This window comes from Macaca thibetana, chromosome 4 (assembly GCF_024542745.1).
Source record: "Macaca thibetana thibetana isolate TM-01 chromosome 4, ASM2454274v1, whole genome shotgun sequence".
In the NCBI taxonomy this organism is placed as follows: Eukaryota; Metazoa; Chordata; class Mammalia; order Primates; family Cercopithecidae; genus Macaca; species Macaca thibetana.
In genome coordinates, this window is record NC_065581.1 from 44,156,010 (window position 1) to 44,181,645 (window position 25,636).

The following is a 25,636-nucleotide window of genomic DNA, read 5'->3' on the forward strand; positions in this document are numbered from 1 at the left end:
TACAGCGGACACAGAGAAGCTTGCAGATGGGGAGTGAGTCATCTTCAAAAGTAAAAAAAAGTGGGGCTGAGGTACAGAGAACCTGGAGCACTGAGTCCGATATTCCCTGCCTCACAGCTCTTTAGAACTGGTGCCAAGCCCAAACACATCAGCTTAGCAGGAGGAGCACTCCTGGTTGCCATGAATTCCAGCTGCTTCTCCCAACAGCGTTTCCCCAGTAGTGGGTGATAGACGTGTCTGCATGTGCTTGTGTGCACATGCATGCGCGTGTGTGTGTGTGTATTCTCCTTTTCTCTTTCCCTTTGGCTCTGCTTCTGGCTCCTCCTCTCACATAGTTGCTTATGCTCCCTTTTCCCCAGGTTCTTAATTATTTCCTTTACACTTCCATTTTTTCATTCAACAAATATTTCTCATGGACTTATGTGCATAGCACTGGGTGCTAAATGAGGTATTGAAAAAAATCCCAGCAAGAAGTGACCAGAGAGCTAATAATATTGATGGGAGCTCACTCTGAGCCAGGCATTGTGCTGTTTACATGCATTATTTTACTTAATTCTCATACTAGTTATATGAGGTAGGTATTTTTGTTACTGCCATTTTTCATGACAGAGGGAGACACTTGGAGGTGAAGTAATTTGCCAAAGGTCAGGATTTGAATTTTGGCAGTCTCAAGCAATCCTCCCGTCTTGATCTCCCAAAGTGCTGGAATTACAGGCATAAGCCACTATGCCCAGCCTGACAGTAGATTTTATTTTATGAGAAGGCATGGTGGGTTTAAGCGGAATAGTGATATGATCTGGTTTATATTTATATTTATTTTATTTATTTATTTTTATTTTATTATTATTTTTTGAGATGGAGTCTCACTCTGTCGCCCAGGCTAGCGTGCAGGGGCGCGATCTCAGCTCACTGCAACTTCCGCCTCCTAGGTTCAAGCGATTCTTCTGCCTCAGCCTCCTGAGTAGCTGGGACTATAGGTGCCTGCCACCATACCCAGCTAATTTTTTGTATTTTTAGTAGAGACGGGGTTTCACAGTGTTAGCCAGGATGGTCTCGATCTCCTGACCTCGTGATCTACCTGCCTCGGCCTCCCAAAGTGCTGGGATTACAGGCATGAGCCACTGCGCCTGGCCCTACAGTTTTTAAAAGATTGCTTCTGCTGTTATATGGAGAAAAGGCTTGGATGGAGCAAGAGTGGAAGCAGAGATGCCCATTTGGTGACTGTCGTACTAGAGGCAAGAGATGGTGGTAGTTTGGACTAGGGGCAGTGGCGATGAGAGAGGGCAGATTGGGACACATTTGGAAGTGAAGCTGATGGGATTTGGTGGGGTTAGATTTAGGGGCTTCAGAGAGGGGAATCAAGGATGGTTCCTGTGCTTTTGACCTGAGCATCTGGGTGGATGGCATGTGTCATCTTTACTCTGTTGTGGCCCTGTGAAATTTGAGCTGCTTGTTGGACACCTGTGTGGAACTGGCAGGTAGACAGTGGATTTTTGAATTTGGAATGAAGCGGAGAGGCCTGGCAGGCCTTACCCAAGGAGAAAGAAGCAGACCCAGGGTACCAAGCCTGTAGAGATATAGAGATGGGGGGTCGCAGGAGTTTGAGACCAGCCTAGACAACATAGCAAGACCCTGTCAATACAAAAAATAGAAAAAAAATGTACCCAGGCATGGTGGTGCACACCTATAGTCCTACCTACTCAGGAGGCTGAGGTGGGAGGATTGCTTGAGTCCAGGAGATTGAGGCTGCGGTGAGCCATGATTGTGCCACTATCCTGCAGTGTGGGTGACAAAGCGAGACCCTGTCTAAAAAAAGAGAGAGAGAGACAGACAGACAGACAGACAGACAAGGGGCCTGAAAACCAGGCAGATGAACAGGCTGATTGAAAAGCCCCTGCTGAGGAGGAGCCCGTGCAGCATTAGTCACAGCTGAGTGGCACAGCAGCAATGCAAGAGAAGCAGCAGGACAGCTCCCAGGGTGAGCCCCACCACTTGGGTTGGACAATAGTCATGAGAGCGGCTGGGGGTCCCCAGACTGAGATGCCAGGTCAGAGGGGGATCCTGAGGCACCAGTGTGCCTATAAGAGTAGGGTCTGAATTCAGAGAAAATTTTCCCTGTTCTATCTCAAAAATGCAAGAATTTGCATTCAATTTCCCAGCCTTGTCTGGGTTTGTTTCAATGCAGAAAGGGTTTTGTTTACTTTGGTCTGGTACTTTGAGTAAAAACGATCTAGTTAGGTGCTTCACATTTATGCTGCAGCTTTGATATGACAGACACACGGTCTCCTGAGGGTTTAGACCCCCGTCATTTTGGAAAGCATGGCCATAGGCAGTGTGAGAGGCAGGGGTCGTTCATGGAGTATTGTAGGAGGCTCAGACGGCTGTGACGGCTGCTCGTGCATAGACCAAATGGATGGTGTGGGGAGAGACCAGGAGAGGAGACCATGGATCAGAACAGGCTCTCACAGTGCTTTAGGGATGAGGGGATAATGGCCTGATTTAGGATGGGGGAGTGACATGGGAGCAAGAGAACGATATGAAGGTTCCGACACTGGTGACGAGGGGGACGGTGGTGCAAGTTGATCAGGGTTTGGGGGAAACGCAATGGGCAAGTCAGTTTTGTAGAGAAGAGGCTGGGTCTGTTGGAGACGTGAGTCGGAGACAGGAGCATCCAGACAGTTATTGGAGATAAGCCACTGGAGTTGGGAGGAGAGACCAGAGCTGTGTTGTCAGCCACCCAGGCGACCCATTTCCCAGGCCTCCTTTCTCTCGGACCTTCCTGCTCTCTGCATATCTTTCTTAGAATTTGAATCATTCTCCTTTTTCTTGATTATTTTTACCTATTCTCTCCTTGTCCATCCCAACAGTAATTATGATTAGGCAAATACACAGCCTACCCCATCCTCAAAGACAACTGTAATTTGGGCCAGTCTCAGTGAAGCCGGAGAGAGGAGTCAGCATTGTTTGATGTAGAGGCAGGCTTGTCTCTGGGCTTCCACGTTGTAGTGGAGGGGAAGGGAAGGAGGGATGCTACCTTAGTTACCAGGACACTCCCCCTGTGCTGCTCCCACACTGTCTCTGAGCAGCCCCTCCTTTTGTCCCTCCCAGTCTTGCTGGAATGAGTACCTGACAACTCGGATAGAGCAGAACCTTGTTTTGAATTGCACCTGCCCCATTGCCGACTGCCCCGCCCAGCCCACCGGAGCCTTCATTCGTGCTATCGTCTCCTCGCCAGAGGTCATCTCCAAGGTATCCTCTCTCGTCTGAGAGAGGCTCCAGTGCAGAGCCAAAGGAGTGTGCCCCAGGGAGTGGGCCGAGCTACGGGGTCTGGGGGCCTGGAGGTGTGGCATCCTGGAGAGCCATACCCTCACCTTGTGGCACCTGCGTCTCCACAGTATGAGAAGGCGCTCCTGCGTGGCTATGTGGAGAGCTGCTCCAACCTGACCTGGTGCACCAACCCCCAGGGCTGCGACCGCATCCTGTGCCGCCAGGGCCTGGGCTGTGGGACCACCTGCTCCAAGTGTGGCTGGGCCTCCTGCTTCAACTGTAGCTTCCCTGAGGTGGGAGTCCCACACTGGCCCTGACCCTGAGCAAGGATTCACACTCCTTCCCTGCTTAAGACCCCCTCCCTGCCACACACACAGACTGACTTGTCCTTCCTCAGCCTCTGCCTCCCAGTTGAGCCCTGTTCCTCTTCCTGGAGCCCTCCAAATGTGACCTGTGCCTGCTCCCCCCTCTCCTGTGCACACCAGCCGTGCTGTCCTCAGGACTTAGCTGTGTCCCTACCATGCCCTCTTGCCCTAGGCACACTACCCTGCTAGCTGTGGCCACATGTCTCAGTGGGTTGATGATGGCGGCTACTATGACGGCATGAGCGTGGAGGCACAGAGCAAGCACCTGGCCAAGCTCATCTCCAAGCGCTGTCCCAGCTGTCAGGCTCCCATTGAGAAGAATGAGGGGTGCCTGCAGTAAGAAGGGGGGTACTGTGGGGAGCCAGAGGGCAAGGGGAAGGAGGAAACCTGGCAGAAGGAGGGAGGAACGGGCTTAGTGTAAAGCTCAGCAAAAGAGGGTGGTTCCTCAGCCGCCCCTCATGTGGCAGCCTCCACAGTGGCTTCCTGGATCTTAATGTTCCTTTTCCCACTCGTAAGTCCACACTGAGCAGGGGTGCATTCAGCAGGGCTGGGTATGACTAAGGAGACTTATCAGGGCAGGAGCAGAGGCCACAGCATCAGCAGCGGTGCATCTGGGCCCTTGGCATTCCTGGCACGCCCCTGCCCAGAGGCAGGAGTCCCTGACCAGCCAGCTTCCTCCATAGCATGACCTGTGCCAAATGTAACCATGGATTCTGCTGGCGCTGCCTCAAGTCCTGGAAGCCAAATCACAAAGACTATTACAACTGCTCTGCCATGGTAAGGCGTTGGGCACTGGGGGAGGGCAGAGACCCAGAGCCGTTGGGGAGGGGTGCTGTTACCAGGTCCTGGGCAGACCAGGCTCCGTGCACAGTGCAGCGTTCTGGCTGTTGGGACAGAGGCTCAGTGCAGGGAAGACAGCCACCTGGGCCTGCAGATGCTGGAAAGTCTGTTCATAGGGAACTTCAGCTCCAGAACAGGACTTCTCATACCGAGGTGGCTACAGAAAGGCTGGGGAGGGCCAGACACTCTCAGGAGGCAGCAGGGCAGAGCAGGAAAGAGCAGGGACCCTGCAGTCAGAGCCTGGCTGTGCTGCTTAGCATGTGGCTTTGAGCAAGTTCATTTGCTTCTCCAAACCTCAACAGCCTCTGCAAAAGGGGTGAATAATATGACCTACCCCACACAGTCTTAAGGACTGAATGAAGATAACCAGGGGAGGTATAGAAAGGCCTCCATGAATGTTGGCTTTTCCACTTATTAACTCCTTCCTGTCCAAACAAAACACCCAATAGCCCACTCAACATATCCTTGCTAGGTAAGCAAGGCAGCTCGCCAGGAGAAGCGGTTTCAGGACTATAACGAGAGGTGCACTTTCCATCACCAGGCGCGGGTGAGCCGGGAGGAAACAGCGGGTAGATGCCTGCAGAAGCAGGGTGGGGTGGCGGGGTGGAGGCGGGTGGGCTGAAGGTCTGACCAGGCAGGTGGTGCCGCGCCACCTGTGCTGGTGCTGATACACCTTCCTCCACACAGGAATTTGCTGTGAACTTGCGGAACCGGGTGTCTGCCATCCATGAAGTGCCCCCGCCCAGATCCTTCACCTTCCTCAATGATGCCTGCCAGGGACTGGAGCAGGCTCGGAAGGTGGTAGTGGGTGGGGGAGGAGGGCAGGGGAGGGGCGTGCCAAAGGGGTCTGGGGAGCTTGGCTGCTTTCATGGGACTTGCCTGGATGAAGGGAATGAGGAGAAGGCAGGCGGGAGAGCTGACGGGAGCCCTTGCAGGTGCTGGCCTATGCCTGCGTGTACAGCTTCTACAGCCAGGACGCAGAGTACATGGACGTGGTGGAGCAGCAGACGGAGAACCTGGAGTTGCACACCAATGCCCTGCAGATCCTCCTGGGTGAGCCACCCCTGCCAGCCAGGCCCTCCTCCTGCCTCCTCCCCTCTGCTGCACAACCCAGCCCCTCCCAAACAGGTCAAGCCGCAGCCCCACCTTCCCTCTCTCCTCTTCCTCTTCATTCTTCACGGCCTTCTCACTGCCTGGCTGTTAAAGTTCAGGTCGAAAGCCTCCATTGTAAGGTGCCCAAGGGCGCAGATGTTTGCGGATGTTTCTTGGTTTCTGTCTCTACCCTGCTCCCCTAGGGAGCTTCATGAGAATGTCTAGAGCTGCACCTGGTGCTTGGTAGATGTTCCATAGGTGTTTGTTGGAGGAAAGAATGGATGAGAATGAGAAGGGAGGGAGCCTCTCTGTCTGCTCCCTCTGCAGAGGAGACCCTGCTGCGGTGCAGAGACCTGGCCTCCTCCCTGCGACTCCTGCGGGCTGACTGCCTCAGCACGGGCATGGAGCTGCTCCGACGGATCCAGGAGAGGCTGCTTGCCATCCTGCAGCATTCCGCCCAGGTACTCCCTGGCCCAGACCCCTTCTGCTCCTGCGTTCTGCGGGAGTTGTGGTCCTCCTGTCCCAGCACAGCCCCTGCCCTGGGGCGAGTCCAGAAGGAAAGGCAGCAAAGCGGGTGAATGGATGTTAGGAGACCTGGGTGCACATCCCAGCTCCTAGGCCAACCTGCCTGATGCTGCTGGACCCTATCACTTCATCTCCTGGGGATTCCTACAAAATAAAGGAGTTGGCTAGCCCACATCAAGGGTATTTGGTCAGGTGCCTATCAGAATCACTTGGGGAACTTTTCCAGACTATACTTCCCAGATATGGATTTGAAATCCTAGGAGTGGGCATCAGGGGATTGGGGTCACTGGAGCAAGGGCTCTCCCAGGCTCTCTCCAGCTCTAATGCACTGATGCTAAGTCTAAACTGAATCCTGTCCTCTGGTTGCTTACTGACTAGTAAGTCACGTGGGCAGAAAAGACATACATAGATTCTGTAAGCTCTTTAAGCACAGGGTGGTGTGCCTCACCCTGGTACCCTGTATCTCTGGAGACCATCCGTGAGTGAACTCACAAAGGCAGTGGTTCATGAAGTGCTGTGCTGGGAGGGGAGGAGTCCTAGCAAGAGCTTGGCCCTCACAGAGCATCAGTGGCAGGAATGCTGGGTCCAAAGGCCCCGTGCCCTCTACCTCCTACTTCCCAAATCCTTCTGTCTGCTCACCAGGATTTCCGGGTTGGTCTTCAGAGTCCATCAGTAGAGGCCTGGGAGACAAAAGGACCCAACGTGCCCGGCAGTCAGTAAGTGGGGTGGGCAGAGCCATGGAGGAGGCAGTGGGACATGGCAGCCTCCTCCGGGCTGAGTGTGGTGGCTTTCCCTAGGCCCCAGACCTCCTCAGGGCCAGAGGCGGAAGAGGAGGAGGAAGACGATGAGGATGATGTGCCCGAGTGGCAGCAGGATGAGTTTGATGAGGAGCTGGACAATGACAGCTTCTCCTATGATGAGTCTGAGAACCTGGACCAAGAGACTTTCTTCTTTGGTGATGAGGAGGAGGATGAAGATGAGGCCTATGACTGAGGGGGCAAATGCAGGAAACACCTAGAGCTGCCCCAGAGTCACAGGGCTGCGGGGTCGGGAGCTGCCCCTGTTTGTCATGGGGAGGGGATTCCCAGCGTCTGCAGTGCCTCTTTCTGTTTATTGAATAAAGGCCTCTTTCTCACACACGTCTCGGAGCAGGCTGACAGCTTCACCAGGGGCCAATCAGTTGCCACTGCCCTGGCCCCACATCCACCCACACCCCTAATCTTTACTGTTTCCTTTAGACCTCTGGACTCTTCTATCCTCCGAGAAGGCTCAGAGCAGACTCATCTGACCTAAGCTGATAAAGGGAAGTGAAGGTTGGCATGGAAAGGGCCAGGTGCAGCCCCAGCCCAGTTCAGAGGAGACAGAGCGGGGTGGCCACCCCCAGGAACAACCTTCCTCCCAACTCTTTTTTTTTTTTTTGGTTCTGAGATGGAGTTTTGCTTTTGTCCCCCAGGCTGGAGTGCAATGGCTTGATCTCGGCTCACTGCAGCCTCCGCCTCCCGGGTTCAAGCGATTCTCCTGCCTCAGCCTCCTGAGTAGCTGGGATTACAGCCATGCATCACCATGCCCATCTAATTTTTGTATTTTTAGTAGAGATGGGGTTTCCCATGTTGGCCAGGCTGGTCTCAAACTCTTGAGCTCACGTGATCCGCCCGCCTCGGCCTCTCAAAGTGTTGGGATTACAGGCGTGAGCCACTGCACCCAGCCTTTCCTTCCAACTCTTGGCTCACTGCAAGCTCCACCTCGTGAGTTCACGCCATTCTCCTGCCTCAGCCTCCCGAATAGCTGGGACTACAGGCACCCGCCACCACGCCTGGCTAATTTTTTGCATTTTTAGTAGAGATGGGGTTTTATCGTGTTAGCCAGGATGGTCTCGATCTCCTGACCTTGTGATCCGCCCACTTCAACCTCCCAAAGTACTAGGATCACAGGCGTGAGCCACCGCGCCCGACCCTCCTCCCAATTCTTAAGTGTTCCTGTGGAGGAAGGGGCTTGAGGGCATTTGGAGTTGTCCTCCTCTCGGCCTAGAGATTTCTAAAGCATCTATCTTGAAGTGAAGTGTGGCAGGACTCAGACAGAAAGTTAGGATTTTAACTGTACCTTTTAATTTGCTCCTGGGGCTAAGAGGAAGGAATGGTACTTAGAGCAGTGTCTGAGAACAGAAGAATTTAAGAAAGTGAGATTAAGTCAAGTGGGTGGGTCAGGGGAGGCAGCCATCTGCCCTGGAGGATCAGCCTCGAAGTATCGATCCAGCAGCGCCTCCACCTCTCCCTCCTCATAGTCCCACACCTGGAACCGAGAGCCATCTGCTGCTCCCCGGATCATGGCCGAAAGCACTGGAAAGGGCAGGGAAAGGTGGAGCTGCTTCCCATCCCCACCCTCACAGCTCCCTTCCCCCTTCCCTGTTGAGGGAGGCTCGGTGCTCAGAGCCCACCAGGGAAGGAGCTGAGGGCTGGGTCCACAGAAAGCCAGGAGGGAGGCTTGGGGTGCTCACCGCGGCCAGACTGCGGGCGGAACAGGCATAGGATCCGCTTGTTGAAGGCCACAGCCCGGCCCAGCTCATAGCCTACACCCAGGGATGGCTGTGTCACTTCTGCCACGACCACTGGGAAGAAAGACGAGAGGAAGCCTCAGCATTGGGGGCACTTGGGGTTCATAAGGAAGATGGCGATGTGGCTGTGGTGAGGAGAGAACTCTGGGAGTCCCTTCTAGGTGTGGAGGCTGGGATGTCCAGGGGAACCCAGCACTCCAGAGGAGTTAGGTGCTGGAAGGAGGGAGCGCCACTCACCATCCGCCTGCTGCAGCCACGCCAGGTCCCGCTCATGGATGAGCCTGTCACCCCCAGCAGCCTCTTCCCCTGTGTTGAGGGAAAGCTGGTCAGGGACATGCCTCATGCTGTCCTCGTAACTCCTATGCCCTTGCATGTCTATACCCACCCTGCTTAGGAGGGCGAGAGCCTTGTGCTAGATGACCTGACCCAACATGACGATCTCGTCAAAGCAGCGAGGAAATGAAATAGCCACAAAAAGAAAAATTCAGCCCTGTGCAAGGTGGGATGTGTGTGATTAGGGCCAAATGAGAACATGGGCAGCACATGAGAATGATTAGGGAAAGGTGCATGGGCACTTAGCCAAAAGTAGGAGAGGCATCCTGGGCCCAGAAGGTAGGGATCTCAGGTCCTAGCTTGATTAAATGTTATCTTCCAGGACGGTGAGGCTCAGCCCACCACATCAGGTTAGGACCACTGGGGAGCTTGTTAGAAGTACAGATTCCAGGGCCGGGCATGGTGGCTCATGCCTGCAATCCCAGCACTTTGGGAGGCTGAGGCGGGTGGATCACTTGAGGTCAGGAGTTCAAGACCAGCCTGGTCAACATGGTGAAACCCCGTCTCTACTAAACATACAAAAATTAGCTGGGCATGGTGGTGCACATCTGTAATCCCAGCAACTCGGGAGGCTGGAGCAGGAGAATCATTTGAACCCAGAAGGCGGAGGTTGCAATGAGCCGAGATTACACCACTGCACTCCAGCCTGGGCAAAGAGCAAAACTCTGTCTCAAAAAAAAAAAAAAGTACAGATTCGGGCCGGGTGCAGTGGCTCACGCCTGTAATCCTGGCACTTTGGGAGGCCAAGGCAGTAGGCTCACAAGGTCAGGAGTTCGAGACCAGTCTGGCCAACATGGTGAAACCCCATCTCTACTAAAAATTTAAAAATTAGCCAGGCGTGGTGGCAGGTACCTGTAATACCAGCTACTTGGGAGGCTGAGGCAGGAGAATTGCTTAAACCTGGGAGGTGGAGGTTGCAGTGAGTGGAGATCACTCCACTGCACTCCAGCCTAGGTGACACAGCAAGACTGTTGTCTTCAGGGGGAAAAGAAAGTACAGATTCGAAGGCTTTATCCCAGATGATCAGAACCTGCATCTTTAACAGGCTCCCTCAGATAACACTAAAGACCTGGAGAGCCACCAGGCAGTCTGGATATACCATGAACTAATGAGCTATAAGCTTCAGGGTCCTCCACTTGCACAGGCCCTTTCCAAACCATCAGCAACTTTGTATTGTGATTTTTGTCTTTTTAAAGAGGTCTCCCAGAACTGCATGAGGTCCCACAAATTGTGGGTCTGCTCTTGGGTAGGGTAAGTGGAAACCACTTAAGGTTTTCTTAGCAGAAGCACAAGCATTCAAGATACAATTTTCAAACTAGAAGGATCTGCAAGATTCCAGACCAGCACATCAAAGTATGCTTTAGAGAAATCCAGCCAGACTCAGTGGCTCATGTCTGTAATCCCAACACTTTGGGAGGCCAAGGCAGGCAGATCACTTGGGCTCAGGAGTTCAAGACCAGCCTGGCCAACATGGCAAAATCCCATCCCTATAAAAATACAGAAATTAACCATGTGTGGTGGCGCACACCTGTAGTCCCAGCTACTTGGGAGGCTGAGGTGGGAGGATCACTCAAACCTGGGAGGCAGAGGTTGGCAGTGAGCTGAGATTTTGCCACTGCACTCCAGCATGGGTAATGGAACAAGACTGTTTCTAAATAAATAAATAAATAGAAAAAAGGAAAAAGAAAAACCCAGCAGCCAGGAGCAGAACACAATAACAGCCTGAAAGAGAACCTGAGGCCAGCGTGGGGGCTCACACCTATAGTGCCAGCACTTCAGGAGGCCCGAGGCAGGAGGATCACTTGAGGCTAGGAGGTCAGGACCAGACTGGGTAACACAGTGAGACTCCTGATCTCTACAGAAAAATTTTGAAAATTAGCCAGGCATGGTGTCGTGCCCCTGCAGCCCTTGCTAATAGGAGGCTGAGGCTGGAGGATCGTGAGTCTAGGAGGCCGAGGCTGCAGTGAGCTATGATCACACCACTGCACTCCAGCCTGGGCGGCAGAGAGGCCCTTGTATCAACAAAACAAAAACGTGAGAGTAATAGCGAGAACTGGGGTCAGCCGGGTCTAAGAGAGTGCTGATGTCTTCACAGAAAAAGGAGAGGCAGGCGCTGGGCGGTGGCGCATGCCTGTAATCCCAGCACTTTGGGAAGCTGAGGAGGGCGGATCACCTGAGTTCAGGAGTTCGAAACGAGCCTGTCCAATATGGTGAAACCCTGTCTCTACTAAAAGTACAAAAAGTAGCCGGGTGTGGTGGTGCGTGCCTGTAGTCCCAGCTACTCGGGAGGCTGAGGCAAGAGAATCGCTTAAACCCGGGAGGAGATCGTTCAACTGCACTCCAGCCTGGGCGACAGAGTGAGATTCCGTCTCAAAAACAAAATAAAACAAATAAAAACTTGGTGGGGAGGCAGGAGGATACCTTTCGTGTTGGGTGGTGGAAAAGATTCCAGCGGGTGAAGTGGGAACTGAGCCCAGGCAAAGCAGCCCAATCCACCTTCTTTCTGTTGCACCCTACAAACGCTCTGAAAGCAGCTGAAGACAGAGTTCTCCAAGAAGGAACCAAAGGTCAAGATAATGCTGAGAATGCCTCACACTCGCAGGCTTGCTGGGACCCACGCAGTCCGAGCCCCGGCCTTCTCAGACTGGGGCGCTGGATGGAGCACCGGGGTAGCAGGGCGGGCTCCTGGCACCGGGAGCGCAGCTGCCGCGGTATCAGGCCGGGACCCCGCCAGCCCAGCCAGGCTCCCGCCCGCGTCCCCGCAGCCCGCGTCCCCAGGGCCTCACCGCGCGCGCCCAGCTCGGCGGCCGCCACGTGCTCGGTGAGCACTGTTCCGAATCGCCGCAGCCGAGACACGATCCGCTCGTACAGCGTCCTGTCCTCGCGTCCGCCGCGAATGCTCCCGCAGAAGTACAGGGCCGGGCGGCCAGACTCCCCCAGCTCCTCACTCTTGCTGCGCCCCCGCACCCTGGCAGCAGCCATTCTCCAGCCGCCCGCGCTCTCCCGCGCCAGGGGGCGCCAGCCCGCGGCCACGTGACCCCGCCCGGCCCAGCGCAGAGATCGGCTGCTGAGTCCACACCTGGGGAATGGGGAAGACGAACTGGGAGGATCCAACCGGGACCCTCTCTGAAACACACCCTTCCCGGACTTGACGTTCGGATGCCTAATAACGCACCTTAACTTGACCTTGTCCAAGCAGAACTTCCCCACCTCACCAGCTTCTGCTCCCCGCCTCCCCGCCGTCTTTCCCAGTTGCATCCTCCCAGCTGCTCAGGCCCAAGACCCTCGGAGTCATCTGGATCGTTCCCTTTCTCTCAAACTCTGCGTCCCATCCATTGGCAACTCGTGTAGATTCCTCCTTCTAAATCTGAAATCTCACGACCACCTACAGGGCCACTACCCTGGTCTAAGCCTCCTCCCGGCTCTCCGAAGCCTCCTAACAGGTCTCCCCATGTCCCGAGCTGCCCAACGTCATACAGAACCAGGTCCACCCACCTTTGTGTCTACCCGTAAGGTCGGGTTTTTATTGATGCTATTTCAATCACAAAAGTTAGGCACCACATGGAGTTCCCAAGAAGGCAGTTCTTCTTAAGACCACCTGTTCACTTGGTAGTCAGAGCCGTGGGCATGCAGGCTGGAGCCACTCCACAGGTCAGACTGTCTTGCAAACCACACATAGTATTATATGTAAGGATATAAGGATATAAATGTTACAGATGAAAATTTCACATCAAACACAGGAACATTTAACATCAAGAGAAAAGGGGTTAACGAACCAGTCCAAGGAGAGTGTTATGGACAGAGTCCTGGCCTGATGGGGATAGTCGTCAAGGGCTTGCAAGGAACAGTCCTTGATTTGAGCAGAGCCTTCAGAGGCAGACACCAGGTGCTGGTCACAAGTGATAGCAAGACTCAGTCTGTTAAGGTGGCGGTGTCTAGCTGCTGAAGTCCTGCTCATTGTATGGCCCTTGAGTCCTCTGATGAGGACTTATAGTAAAGGGCGATGCCCTTATCTGGTTGGGTGTTGTCTCCGTTGGTTAGGTGAACATCTGGACCCTGTTGGCTTGATGCCTTTTGAAATGTAAGATGGAGTTTTTTAAAACTTTATTTATTTATTATTTTTTGGGACAAGGTGCCTGTCGCCCACACTGGAATGCAGAGGCACAATCATTGCTCACTGCAGTCTCACGATCATTGCTCACTGTAGCCCCAAACTCGTGGGTTCAAGGAATCCTCCCACCTCAGCTTCCTGAGTAGCTAGGACTACAGGCACATACCACCATGCTGAGCTAATTAAAAAAAAAAAAATTGGCCAAGCACTGTGGCTCACGCCTGTAATCCCAGCACTCTGGGAGGCCGACATGGGCAGATCACGAGGTCAGGAGATCGAAACCATCCTGGCTAACGCAGTGAAACCCCATCTCTACTAAAAATACAAAAAGTTAGCTGGGCATGATGGCACACACCTATAGTGCCAGCTACCCCAGAGTCTGAGGCTGGAGAATCTCTTGAACCTGGGAGGCAGAGGTTGCAGTGAGCCGAGATCACACCACTGCACTCCAGCCTGGGCAACAGAGTGAGACTTCATCTCAAAAAAAAAAAAAAAGTGTAGCGATGAGGTCTTACTATGTTTCTAGGACTGGTCTCAAAACTCCTAGGCCCAAACAACCCCCCACCTCAGCCTCCCAAAGTGCTGGGATTACAGGCATGAGCGAATGCGCCCAGTGATGGAGTCTTTTTCTAAGATGGAATGACTTATGTCAAGGGTTCTCTATACACCTCCCTTACCCTTCCCTGCTACAGTCTGCTCTCCACTCAGCAGCTAGAGTGATGTAGGTCAAGACCTTCCTCTGCTCAAAACCCTCCAATGGTTCCCATCTCACTTGGGGTAAAAACTGAAAACCCCACAGTAGCTCACAAGGCTCCAGATGATCCTATCACCCTCTTACCTCCCTAACTCCAGTTCCTATTATTTTCATTCACTTCTCTGCCACCTCACTGGCTTCCTAGCTGTTCCTTAAGCATGTCAGCCATGCCCTTGCGTCAGAGTCTTTGCATTTGCTGTTCCCTCTGCCTGGAACCCTGTTCTCCCAGGTAGCTTCCTGGCTCACTCCTCATTTCCTTCAAGTCTTTGTTGACACTTTACCTTCCCTGACCACCCTATTCAATATGGCAGCCCTCCATCCCCCAGTTCTCTCTATCACCCTTCCCTACCTTGCCTTTTCTCCTTCTCATGCACCATATAACTTATTAATTATGTTGCATGTTTTTCTATACCCAGTAGAAGGTTGTTCACTGCTGTATTCCTGCATTCGTTCTCTTTCTCTCCTTTCTTTCTTTCTTTCCTTCTTTCTTCTTCCTTCCTTTCTTTCCTTCTTTCTTTCTTTACTTTTCTTTCTTTCTTTTCTTTTCTTTCTTCCTTTTCCTTCCTTTCTTCCTTCCTCTCTCTCTCTCTCTTCCTTTCCTTCCCTCCCTCTCTCTTTTCTCTTTCTTCTTTTCTTTTTCTTTCTTTCTTTCTCTCTCTCTTCCTTCCTTCCTTCCTTCCTCCCTCCCTTCCTTCTTTCTTTCTTCCTTTTTTTCTTTCTTCTCTTTCTTTCCTTTCTTTCTTTCCTTTTCTTTATTAAGAGATGGTGTCTTGCTCTATCACCCAGGCTTGAGTGCAGTGTCATGGTCACAGCTCACTGCAGCCTCAAACTCTTGGGCTCAAGCAATGCTCCCTTCTCATCCTCCTGAATAGCTGGGACTACAGGCGAGTGCCACCATGCCTGGCTAATTTTTTGTAGAAATGGGGTCTCACTATGTTGCCCAGGTTTATCTTAAACTCCTGGGCTCAAGTGATCCTCCCACCTCAGCCTCCCAAAGTACTGGGATTACAGGTGTGAGCCACTGTGCCTAGCCTATCCCCAGTTTCTAGAACCATGCCTGGCACATAAGAAACATTTATTAAACGTTTGTTGAATGAATTAGTGGTTTAAATGAGAGGATGAATTTCACAGCACTTCGTAGTCTGCTCAGCCCTATAGTAAGCAGGTTGATAGAGGCAGTATATTCAGGGAGACAGGCAAGCACTCATTGTTCACCAGTACTGATTTCACCCTCGTTTTATTATGACAATCACAAATATATGACAAAACCTTCAAATGGAATGAGATAGTATGCAGTGGAAAGAAAGTCCTGAGGCCCCAGCCCCACTCCCCAGAGGAAAGCTCCATCAGTGTTTTCTTCCGTATTCTTCCTGAAAGATAACTATTAAAGTACTGAAGTGTGCACTGCAGAGAGATACAGCAATATGTATATTTTTAATGCTAAGATACAAAGGGGAGACAGAGATTTCAGAGTATTTCTGCCCACTGCTGTGCTGGGCCCAGCTATGTATACACAGACCATGGGGCAAACATGAAGACATAGCTGCACACCTGTCCCTCCCCCATGGGTGCCCTCTCTCACGCACGCACAAACATGCATACACAGATTAGGAAGGAGGCCTCAGGTGCCAGCAGACTTGATAGGCAACCTCCCCAACACTCCTTATCCTCACTCACACCTTCCCTCCAGTTCCCCCCAAAGACAAGGAACACACATGCACAGACACACACACACACACACACACCATCTTGTTTCTGCCTCTGTATCTTTTTTTTTTTTTTTTTAGAAAGAGAGTTTCACTCTTGTTGCCCAGGCTGGAGTACAGTGGTGCGATCTCGGCTCACAGCAACCTCCGCCTCCTGGGTTCAAGCAATTCTCCTGCCTTAGCCTCCGAGTAGCTGGGATTACAGGTATGTGCCACCACACCCGGCTAATTTTTGTATTTTTAGTAGAGACGGGGTTTCACCCAAAGTGCTGGGATTACAGGCATAAGCCACTGTGCCTGGCCCCAGGAGGCCAGTCTCAATTCCGTTACTATCTCTGTGACCTTGGTCAGGTCCCTTAAACTCTCCAAGTCTGTTTCCTCATTTATGAAATTGTTAAGAAATGTTATCCTGCCTTACTCACCTGGTTTGAGCATGGTGCAGTGAAGCATGTGAAGGCACATTAGAAAATATAGGCTAGGTACGGTGGCTCACACCTGTAATTCCAGCACTTTGGGAGGCCAAGGCAGGTGGAGTGAGTGAGATAGCGCCACTGCACTCCAGCCTGGGCGACAACAGCGAAACTCGTCTGAAAAAAAAAAAAAAAGAAAAAGAAAAAAGAAAACACAAAGTACTCAGGGAGTTTTTAGGGTGGTAAAATTACCCTGTATGATCCTATAATGGTGGGTACATGTCATTATATATTTATCCAAACCCATAGAGTGTACAACATGAAGAGTGAACCCTAATGTAGTCTATGGACTTTGTGTGATAATGATGGTCAATGCAGGTTCATCAGTCTAACAAATGTACCGCTTCAGTGGGGATGTTGATAATGGCGGAGGCTGTGCATTTGTGGAAGCAGAGGTGTGTGGGAACTCTCTGTACCTTCTGCTCAGTATTGCTGTGAACCTAAAACTGCTCTAAAAAATAAAGTCCTTTTAAAAATAAAGTGCTATACAAATGTAAGTCATTGTTCAATTAAACAAAAATTATTTTATTATGGAAAATGTCAAATTTATATGCTGATACAGAGAATAGCTAAAGACTACATATCATATGATTCTATTTGACATGTCTAGAAAAGGCATGTTTGGTGAGACAGAAAGCAGACCAGTTGTTGCCTAAGGCTGGGGGTGGGAGCAGGAATTGCCTGCAGAGGGCACGAGAAAACATTCTGGGAGTGACAGAAGGGTTCTTTTTATTTTTTTGAGACAGGGTTTCACTCTGTTACCCAGGCTAGAGTGCAGTGGCACCATCATGGCATCACAGCTCACTACAGCCTCGACCCCTCAAGTGATCCTCCCACCTCAGCCTCCGAAGTAGCTGGGACTACAGGCAGGTGCCACCACACCTGGCCAAGTTTTGTTGGCAGGCTTGGGTGCTTCTATGAGTATGCCCATTATACATCCTTCATATGAGTTTTGTCCTTCTGTGACAGGCTTATTTCCCCATAATGCCCTCCAGGTTCATTCATGTCTGATTTCAAAATATATTATTAAGCTACAGTAGGCCGGGCACTGTGGCTCATGCCTTTAATCACAGCACTTTGGGAGGCTGAGGTGGGAGGATTGATTGAGCCCAGCAGTTTGAGACAAGCCTGGGCAACAAGGAGGACCCCACCTCTACAAAAAATTTAAAAAATTAGCTGGATGTGGTGGCACTACGTGTGTGTATGTTTGTGTGTGTGTGTGTGTGTGTGTGTGTGTGTGTATAATGGAATATTAAACAGTCTTTAAAAAGAAGGAGGCCAGGCGCGGTGGCTCAAGCCTGTAATCCCAGCACTTTGGGAGGCCGAGACGGGCGGATCATGAGGTCAGGAGATCGAGACCATCCTGGCTGACACGGTGAAACCCCGTCTCTACTAAAAAATACAAAAAACTAGTCGGGCGAGGTGGGAGGCGCCTGTAGTCCCAGCTACTCGGGAGGCTGAGGCAGGAGAATGGCGTGAACTTGGGAGGTGGAGCTTGCAGTGAGCTGAGATCTGGCCACTGCACTCCAGCCTGGGCGACAGAGCGAGACTCTGTCTCAAAAAAAAAAAAAAAAAAAGAAGGAAATTCTGCCATTCGCAACAGTAAAACTGTTCTTAACAAAGCAAAACATAAAGTAGAGAAAATAGTATGAGATTTAATAATTATCAGTTTATGGCCAGTCTTGTTTCATCTGTATTCATACTAAATTTCCTCACTGTACTATTTTGATGCAAATTTCAGATTACATTTTTCATTTATAAATATTTTTATATATGTCTGTAAAAGATAACTCTTTTTTACTAAAAATGTAAGCAAGGCTGGGCATGGTGGCTCACGCCTGTAATCCCTAGTACTGTGGGAGGATTGCTTGAGGCCAAGAGTTGAAGACCAACCTGGCCATCATAGTGAGACATCATCTTATTAAAAAAAGGAACTAAAATATTATTATCATATCATAGCTAAAAAATTTAACAAGATTTTCTTAATATCATCAAATATTCCATTCGTGTTCAAATTTCTTGTCTTAAAATTTTGTAATTTATTTGTTTAAAATCAAGATCCACATATTATGATTGGTTGACATGCCTTTTAAGTCTATAATATATACATTTCCCCCGTATATTCTCTCTTTCTCTCTCTCATCCTGCAGTTTCCTTCAGTCTGAAGTTTGCCAATTATATCCCTGTGATGTCACTGAATATGTTCCTCTATATTCCTTATTTCCTGTACATTAGAGTTGGATGCAGAGACTTAATCAGATTCAGGTAGAATTTGGCTATTTCACAAGAGGTGTTGTGTAATCCTAACATGGGCACATAGTGTCTGGATGTCTCTCTGTTTTGATGCGAGCAACCATTGATACTCAATGCCCAGATGTATTTATCATTTATCATTCATTCATTCATGCAGAGGCGTACCAATAAAATTATACTTTCATTATAAAATCAAACCCAGCTACAGAAAACCACCTAAACAAATGAATTATTATAAGACAAACACTCTTGTGATTCCCACCCATCTCATCTCAAAATAGATCTTCAACTACCTAGAAGTAGTTTCCATGTGCACCATGCCAAACAGCCCCCTTACTCCCTCCAGAAGTAACCACTGCCCTTACTTTTATAGTGAGGACAAAAAGGAAGGACATCATTAAACTTCCTTGTATTTCATTATGGTTCTATCACCCAAATGTGCATTTTTAGACAGTATAGTTTAACCTTACCTATTTTTATTTATCTTTTAAGTCCCTTTTATTTATTTTTTTGAGACAGGATCTTGCTCTGGCACACTGGCATGCAGTGGCATGATCATGACTCACTGTAGCCTCAACCTCCTAGGCTCAAGCGATCCTCTCACCTCAGCTTCCTGAGTAGCTGGGGCCACAGGAGCACGCCACCACACCTGGCTAATTTTTGTTAAATTTATTTTTATTTTCCAGAGAGAGGAGGTCTCACTAGGTTGCCCAGGCTTGTCTGGAACTCCTGGGCTCAAGCAATCCTCCTGCCTCAGCCTCCCAAAATGCTGGGATTACGGGCATGAGCCACTGTGCCCAGCCTTAAATTCCTTTTAATGTACAGGTTGGGGACACATTTTAAAAGCATTTATTTTGTGTGAGACATTCAATGGGCACTAACAGAGCTACAAAAAGGAATAAAGGAGAGCATCTGAGACTTTAGACTCCATTTGGCTTTGGGAGGAGCCAGCCTTAGCTCAAGAATAGGAGAAATCAGGTTAACGCCATGCAGTAATGTGCAAAGGGCTGTAGTGACTTAAGGAAGGCAGAAATCAAGCATCTGGAGGAGCTCTTCCAGTCTATCCTCACACTCCTGCCATGTAACACCCAGATCAAATGTCTTCTTCTGGCCAAGAAGTAGCAAGACCTAGATTTACCCTCCCGTCTTTAACAACTAAAAAACTGGACAGAATATATGAATATAGAGCAATAATGTTTGAACATTGGCCATCAGACAGCACAGAACAGTACTGTAATCGCTGAAAGACTGAAAACAAAGTAGACGAGCTTTACATTTGCCCCAGCTTATTGCCTGTGAGGTTACCAGGCTGCAGGATGGAGGAACCCAGGCTGTGCCTGGCTGTCTCTTTGATGGAGGAGATAGAGCTGGGAGTCCAGGGAGGCCAAGGCCTCTAGTTTACAGGAGAGAGTACAGGACAGGAGAGAGAGCTCTGGAGAGGTTCAGAGGGTTCCATGAATAGATAGCTGAGGACTGATCAGCACATGTGCATGAGGGAACTGTCTGTGGTGGGGAAAAACATCTGAAAGCAGCAGAGTGAACAATTTTTGAGCTCACACAGGGATGGAACTAGTGCCTGTTCCTACTGGCTCATATGGAAAATTCATAGGGCTTTGCCTTAGTGGCGAAAAAAATTAGGTTTTGTCTTAGCGTCAGAGAAATATTAGCCCTAGACTGGAGGCTGCTCTGATCTAACCTAATAAAACTTAAAAGTAAACTCCAAAAGGATCAAACTGGTTTCTCTTTTTTCTTTTTCTTTTTTTTCTTTCTTTTTTTTTTTTTTTTGAGACAGAGTCTCATTCTGTCGCCCAGGCTGGAGTGCAGTTGCGCGATCTTGGCTCACCATTCTCCTGCCTCAGCCTCCCGAGTAACTGGGACTACAGGCACCCACCACCATGCCTGGCTAATTTTTTGCATTTTTAATAGAGATGGGGTTTCACCGTGTTAGCCAGGATGGTCTCGATCTCCTGACCTCGTCCTCCCAAAGTGCTGGGATTACAGGTGTGAGCCACCACGCCCGGCCCAAACTGGTTTTTCTTTCTCTCTCTCTCTCTCTCTTTCTCTCTCTCTGTTTCTCTCTGTCTGTCTCTCTGTTTCTTTTCTTTTTTTTTTTTTTTTTTTTTTTTTTTTTTTGAGACGGAGTCTTGCTCTGTCACCCAGGCTGGAGTGCAGTGGCCGGATCTCAGCTCACTGCAAGCTCCGCCTCCCGGGTTTACGCCGTTCTCCTGCCTCAGCCTCCCGAGTAGCTGGGACTACAGGCGCCCGCCACCTCGCCCGGCTAGTTTTTTTGTATTTTTTAGTAGAGACGGGGTTTCACCGTGTTAGCCGGGATCGTCTCTCGATCTCCTGGCCTCGTGATCCGCCCGTCTCGGCCTCCCAAAGTGCTGGGATTACAGGCTTGAGCCACCGCGCCCGGCCTCTCTGTTTCTTTTCTTTTTCTGAGACAGCGTTTTGCTCGTTCACCCAGGTTGGAGTATAGTGGCATGATCATGGCTCACTGCAGCGTTGACATCCTGGACTCAAGCGATCCTCCTGCCTCAGCCTCCCAAGTAGCTGGGACCACAGATGCATGCTACTACGCCTGGCTAAGTTTTGATTTTTTTTTTTTTTTTTCTGTGGAGACAGGGTCTCTCCATGTTGCCCAGGCTGGTCTTGAGCTCCTGGGCTCAAGCAATCCTCCTGCATTTGTCTCCCAAAATGTTGAGATTCACAGGCATAAACCACAATGCCCAGTCTGTTTTTTTACTTCTTAAATATTAACTGCAATCCAAAACAAAGCTGAATCATATTCACTGAAATATAAAAATATACAAGACTCAGCAAGGTAAAATTCACAGTATTTGGCATCCAGTAAAAAATTACTAGACATGGAAAGAAGCAGAAAATATGACCCATAGTAGGAATAAAAATCTGTTGAAACGAATCCAGAAATTGTTTAGATAGAATTAGTAGAAAAGTGTATTAAAGCAGTCATTATAATAATTACATATGTTTAAGAAGTTAGAAGAAAAAAATGAGTAGAGATATGGAAAATTTTCAAAGACCCAGATCGAACTTCCAGAATTGTAAACAACAGTGAAAAATACATTGGATGGAATTAATACTAGATATGATGCTGTAAAAGAAAAGATTAGGCCGGGTGCGGTGGCTCACGCCTGTAATCCCAGCGCTTTGGGAGGCCGAGGCGGGCGGATCACAAGGTCAGGAGATCGAGACCACGGTGAAACCCCGTCTCTACTAAAAATACAAAAAATTAGCCAGGCGCGGTTGTGGGCGCCTGTAGTCCCAGCTACTCGGGAGGCTGAGGCAGGAGAATGGCGTGAACCCGGGAGGCGGAGCTTGCAGTGAGCCGAGATCGCGCCACTGCACTCCAGCCTGGGCGACAGAGCGAGACTCCGTCTCAAAAAAAAAAAAAAAAAAAAAAAAGAAAAGATTAATGAACTTGAATACATAGCAATAGAAACTATCCAAAATGAAACACAGCAAGAAAAAAGGCTGGGAAAAAGTAAAGCATCAGTGGGTTGTGGGACAAGTTCAAATGGCCTAATATACAGGGTAATTGGAGTCCCTGAAGGAAAGGGGAGGGCAGAAAAAATATTTAAGAAAATAATGGCTGAAAATTTTCCCAATTTTATGAAAACTATATATGCACAGATACGAGAATCTCAACAACCCCAAGCACAAGAAACATGAATAAAACTATGTAAAAAAGACACATCATAATCAAATAGCTTAAACAGCTAAATCCAGTGACAAAGAGAAAATCTTAAAAGAAACCAGAAGCCTTGGTCTGGGCGTGGTGGCTCATGCCTATAATCCCAGCACTTTGGGAGGCTGAGGCAGGCAGATCATTTGAGGTCAGGAGTTTGAGATCAGCTTGACCAACATGGTGAAACCCTGTCTTTATTAAAAATACAAAAAATTAGCTGGGCATGGTGGTGCATGCCTGTAATCTCAGCTACTTGGGAAGCTGAGACAGGAGAATCACTTGAACCTAGACAGTGCCACTGCACTCCAGCAGTCTGGGTGACAGAGCGAGACTCCGTCTCAAAAGACAAAACAGAACAAATTAAAAAAACAGACGCATAAAAGGCATAGATTTCATGCAAAGGAACAGAGATAGGATAATTGCAAATTTCTCATCAGAAAAAAATGCAAGTTAGAAGACAATAGAGCAACATTTTTAAAGTACTGAAAACAAAAATGAAAAAGAAACTAGAATTCTAACCCAACACTCAGATCGGACCATGTCTCGTCTTTGCTCAAAATTCCTCAGTGGTTTCCTATCTGAAAATCAGGCTCCCCAGGACACTGCCTCTGAGACAGAGACGATCATGCAGTAAGTTTATTGGGACGTGCTCTGGTGATCAACCTCTGTGGAGGACTGAAGAAGGCAAGGTTGCGTGGAACGGGGAGTTGAGCTCTGATGTAGTCTCAATAGAAGCCTCAGCTGTCCCTATTAGTTTTGAAAATGGGATGTCCCTTAGGAGGTGTCCCCAGTTGAAGTAAGGGGGCCAGGCCTTTATACTCATCGACTGGATGTGGGATGTCCCAGGAAAGGGGCATGATCTTGAATGAGGCAGCTCCCTTGGCCAAAGGCAATTCCCAGAGAACAGGTCAGCTGAAAGCAGTCAGCCTTCAACATCTCATATCTGGGAGAATACGCACCTAGATTCTGAAGGGAGATCTGAATGGCTCTCCACAGCGTCCACTACACTTCCAAAAACCAAATGGGTAAAATCTAATCTTAGCACTGCATACAAGATCCTTCATGATCTTGCACACGCCCACCCCAGCCTCATCTCATGCTCTTCTCAGCCTGGAAGTCTCTTTCATCCTCTGCCCTGGCCCCACTTCTCTGTTGGCAAACTTCTACTAATTCTACTAATTCTTCCAATTACAGTTGAATGTGCCTCCTCCAAGAAGCCTTCCCTGATTACTCTTGCAGGCTCAATGATCCTTCCTCCCAATGTGGTGATTAGAACCGTGGACTCCAGGGCCAGGGATTGAATTCTAGCTCTGCCACTTGCTAGCTGTGTAACCGAATGCATATTACCTAACCTCTCTGTATCTTAGTTTCCTCGTCTATAAAACAAGGGATAACAATAGTACTCTTACCTTATAGGGTTGTCATCAGGATTAAATAAATTAATATATGTAAAGTCAGAGTAGTATCTGGCAGAAGTAAATAACTGATGCAATTGTTGCTGTTGTTGTTGTTATTATTGAGACAGAGTCTTGCTCTGTCATCCAGGCTGGCGCGCAGTAGCATAATCACGACTCACTGCAGTGTTGACCTCCTGGGCTCAAGAAATCCTTCCCCCTCAGCCTCCCGAGTAGCTGGGACTGCAGGTGCACACCACCACACCCAGCTAATTTTTAGATTTTTTGTATAGATGAGGTCTCACTATGTTGCCCAGGCTGGTCTTGAACTCCCGGGCTCAAGCGATCCTGTTGCCTTGGTATCCTGAAGTGTTGGGATTATAGGCATGAGCCATTGCACCTGGCCCATTGTTGTTGTTGTTATTATTATTGAAGTTGCTCTGTGTGCATTTGTTGAAGGCATTAAGGAAGGAAGGAACTGGCTGGCTGGGCACAATAGCTCATGCCTGTAATCCCAGCACTCTGGGAGGCCAAGGTGGGCAGATGGCTTTGAGCTCAGGAATTCAAGACCAGCCTGGGGGAACATGGTGAAACCCCGTCTCTACAAAAAAATACAAAAATTAGCCGGGGATAGTGGCTCACACCTGTAGTCTCAAGTACTTGGGAGACTGAGGCTGGAGAATCGCTTGAGTCCAGGAAGCAGAGGTTGCAATGAACTGAGACTGTGCCACTACACTCCAGCCTGGTCAGCAGAATGAGACCCTGTCTCAAAAAAAAAAAAAAAAAAAAAAAAAAAAAAAAAAAAAAAAAGAAGAAGAAGAAACTGAAAGAGACAGGCGGCATGCAGAGTTTGTTGTTCAAGGAATGTTGGATTGTTGAGTTGTTGAGTAATCCAACATGTCAGAAGGGGAGTAATGGCCTTATGGGTCCATGTTGGGAAGGTGTTTTGATGTTACAGTAAAGAGTATGCATCTTATTTGGTAAGCAGTAAAAACCAATGGCAGTGTTTGTCCACAAATGAAAGAAAGGGCCAAAGAAAGAGAGACACAGGTTGAGCCAAAAGATAAAGCATATAGGTGGTGAGGTGAGAATTACATGTGACAGGTGGTGGGTGAGAGTGTGGGATGGCCCCAGAAGAGGTGGGTGATGGGGACGTATGGGAGGATGGGTACAGGAGAGGGGGATGAGTTTAGAGGAAGGAGATATAAACATGTAGAGGATGGAGTGGGGAATCAGGCGACACTGATGGGTCAGGTGAGGAAGTTTAGAGACATACTGGGAGTGGGGAAGATAAAGGGTGATGGAGACAGGTGAGTTTCATGGGAGCAGGTAAGGAGTGATGGGGCTGTGCTGGGAGATGGAGTCAAGTGAGTGGCAGAGAGCGGTAAGGAGAACCTGAGAGCTGGAGCGGGACGGCCAGAGAATCCCAGGGCTGGAGGAGAGCGGAGCGGGGCCGGCGGAACGTGATGTCAGAGGACGAGCGGTGATGTCAGAGCGGGCAGCGGGCGGTGATGTCAGGGCTGGTGCTGATGCTGGCGGCGCGGTGCATTGTGGGCAGCTCCCCGCTCCGCCGCTGCCGCCGCCGTCGCCCTAGGAGGATCGGGGCCGGGCCGGGCCGGGATGGTCCCGGTCGGAAGGCCGCCGCCGCCGCCGCCGCCGGAGGGAGCGGGTCGCCCAACGCCGCACTGAGCCGCCCCCGCCCCGCCCCGGCCCCGGGGGATGCGCCGCCCCGAGCCGCTGCCTCCACCGCCGCCGCAGCCGCAGCCGCAGCGGGCACAGAGCAGGTGAGGTGGGGCGGGGCGGGCCGGGGTCGGGGCGGGGGCTCCTTAGTGGGCTCAGGGGGCTCCGCCTGGCTCGCCTCCCAGCGCAGCCTTCTTGGGCTCCCCTCCGCGCTGCTGTCGCCGCCCGCTGGGCTGGGACGCTGGCCTACACCGCCTGGGCCGCGCCGAGGCCTGGAGCCGCTCCCTGTCCCCAGCACACAGACCTCCCTCCCCAACCCGTCCTCCCGGCACTTTGCTCCTCCCCACTCACCTCGTCCCTTGTCCCCATGGCTTCACCCCTGGCTCTCCTGTCACCCCTGACGAGTCATTCGGCTGTCTCCATAACCTCCCTCCCTGTCCTCAGTCTCTCCATGCCTCCCACCTGTCTTCTTACCTACTTCCTCACCCCCTCAGCTGTGCCCAGAAATCCCTCCCATGGTCCTATCTCTTCTTTGCCTGTCATCATTATCTCTCACCAGTCTCTATCCTACCCACCCCCCTCCTCT

General features: G+C 50.2%; 2 protein-coding genes across 4 annotated transcripts in view; one reads left to right on the forward strand and one right to left on the reverse strand.

The window, feature by feature from the left end:
• The window catches only part of CUL9 (cullin 9), a 44,125-nt gene extending 36,896 nt beyond the window's left edge, over positions 1-7,229 (forward strand). For 2 of the 3 annotated variants that reach the window (XM_050786881.1, XM_050786882.1), the window contains 10 exons: positions 3,109-3,249; positions 3,396-3,560; positions 3,805-3,968; positions 4,316-4,409; positions 4,945-5,019; positions 5,160-5,270; positions 5,408-5,525; positions 5,892-6,025; positions 6,732-6,805; positions 6,887-7,229. In XM_050786881.1, the coding sequence (XP_050642838.1) occupies positions 3,109-3,249; positions 3,396-3,560; positions 3,805-3,968; positions 4,316-4,409; positions 4,945-5,019; positions 5,160-5,270; positions 5,408-5,525; positions 5,892-6,025; positions 6,732-6,805; positions 6,887-7,082 (1,272 nt within the window). In that variant the 3' untranslated portion in view covers positions 7,083-7,229. Of the gene's footprint in view, positions 1-3,108; positions 3,250-3,395; positions 3,561-3,804; positions 3,969-4,315; positions 4,410-4,921; positions 5,020-5,159; positions 5,271-5,407; positions 5,526-5,891; positions 6,026-6,731; positions 6,806-6,886 lie in introns of those variants that run through there. The other variant, XR_007724872.1, reaches the window with a different exon arrangement.
• A 942-nt stretch (positions 7,230-8,171) lies between these two features.
• On the reverse strand, positions 8,172-11,998 carry DNPH1 (2'-deoxynucleoside 5'-phosphate N-hydrolase 1). Its single transcript, XM_050787039.1, has 4 exons — positions 11,760-11,998; positions 8,878-8,946; positions 8,584-8,694; positions 8,172-8,425 (listed from the first exon to the last, which is right to left on the reverse strand). The coding sequence occupies exons 1-4, from the start codon at positions 11,953-11,955 to the stop codon at positions 8,277-8,279; spliced, it is 525 nt and encodes a 174-aa protein (XP_050642996.1). The 5' UTR covers positions 11,956-11,998; the 3' UTR covers positions 8,172-8,276.
• Between the last annotated feature and the right edge of the window lie 13,638 nt (positions 11,999-25,636).

Coding starts and splice junctions, on each gene's coding strand:
- DNPH1 (XM_050787039.1), bottom strand. CDS start 11,955: ATGGCTGCTGCCAGGGTGCGGGGGCGCAGCAAGAGTGAGGAGCTGGGG. Junction 8,947..11,759: donor CGCCGAGCTGGGCGCGCGCG/GTGAGGCCCTGG, acceptor CCCTCAACACAG/GGGAAGAGGCTGCTGGGGGT. Junction 8,426..8,583: donor CCGCCCGCAGTCTGGCCGCG/GTGAGCACCCCA, acceptor TGCCCTTTCCAG/TGCTTTCGGCCATGATCCGG.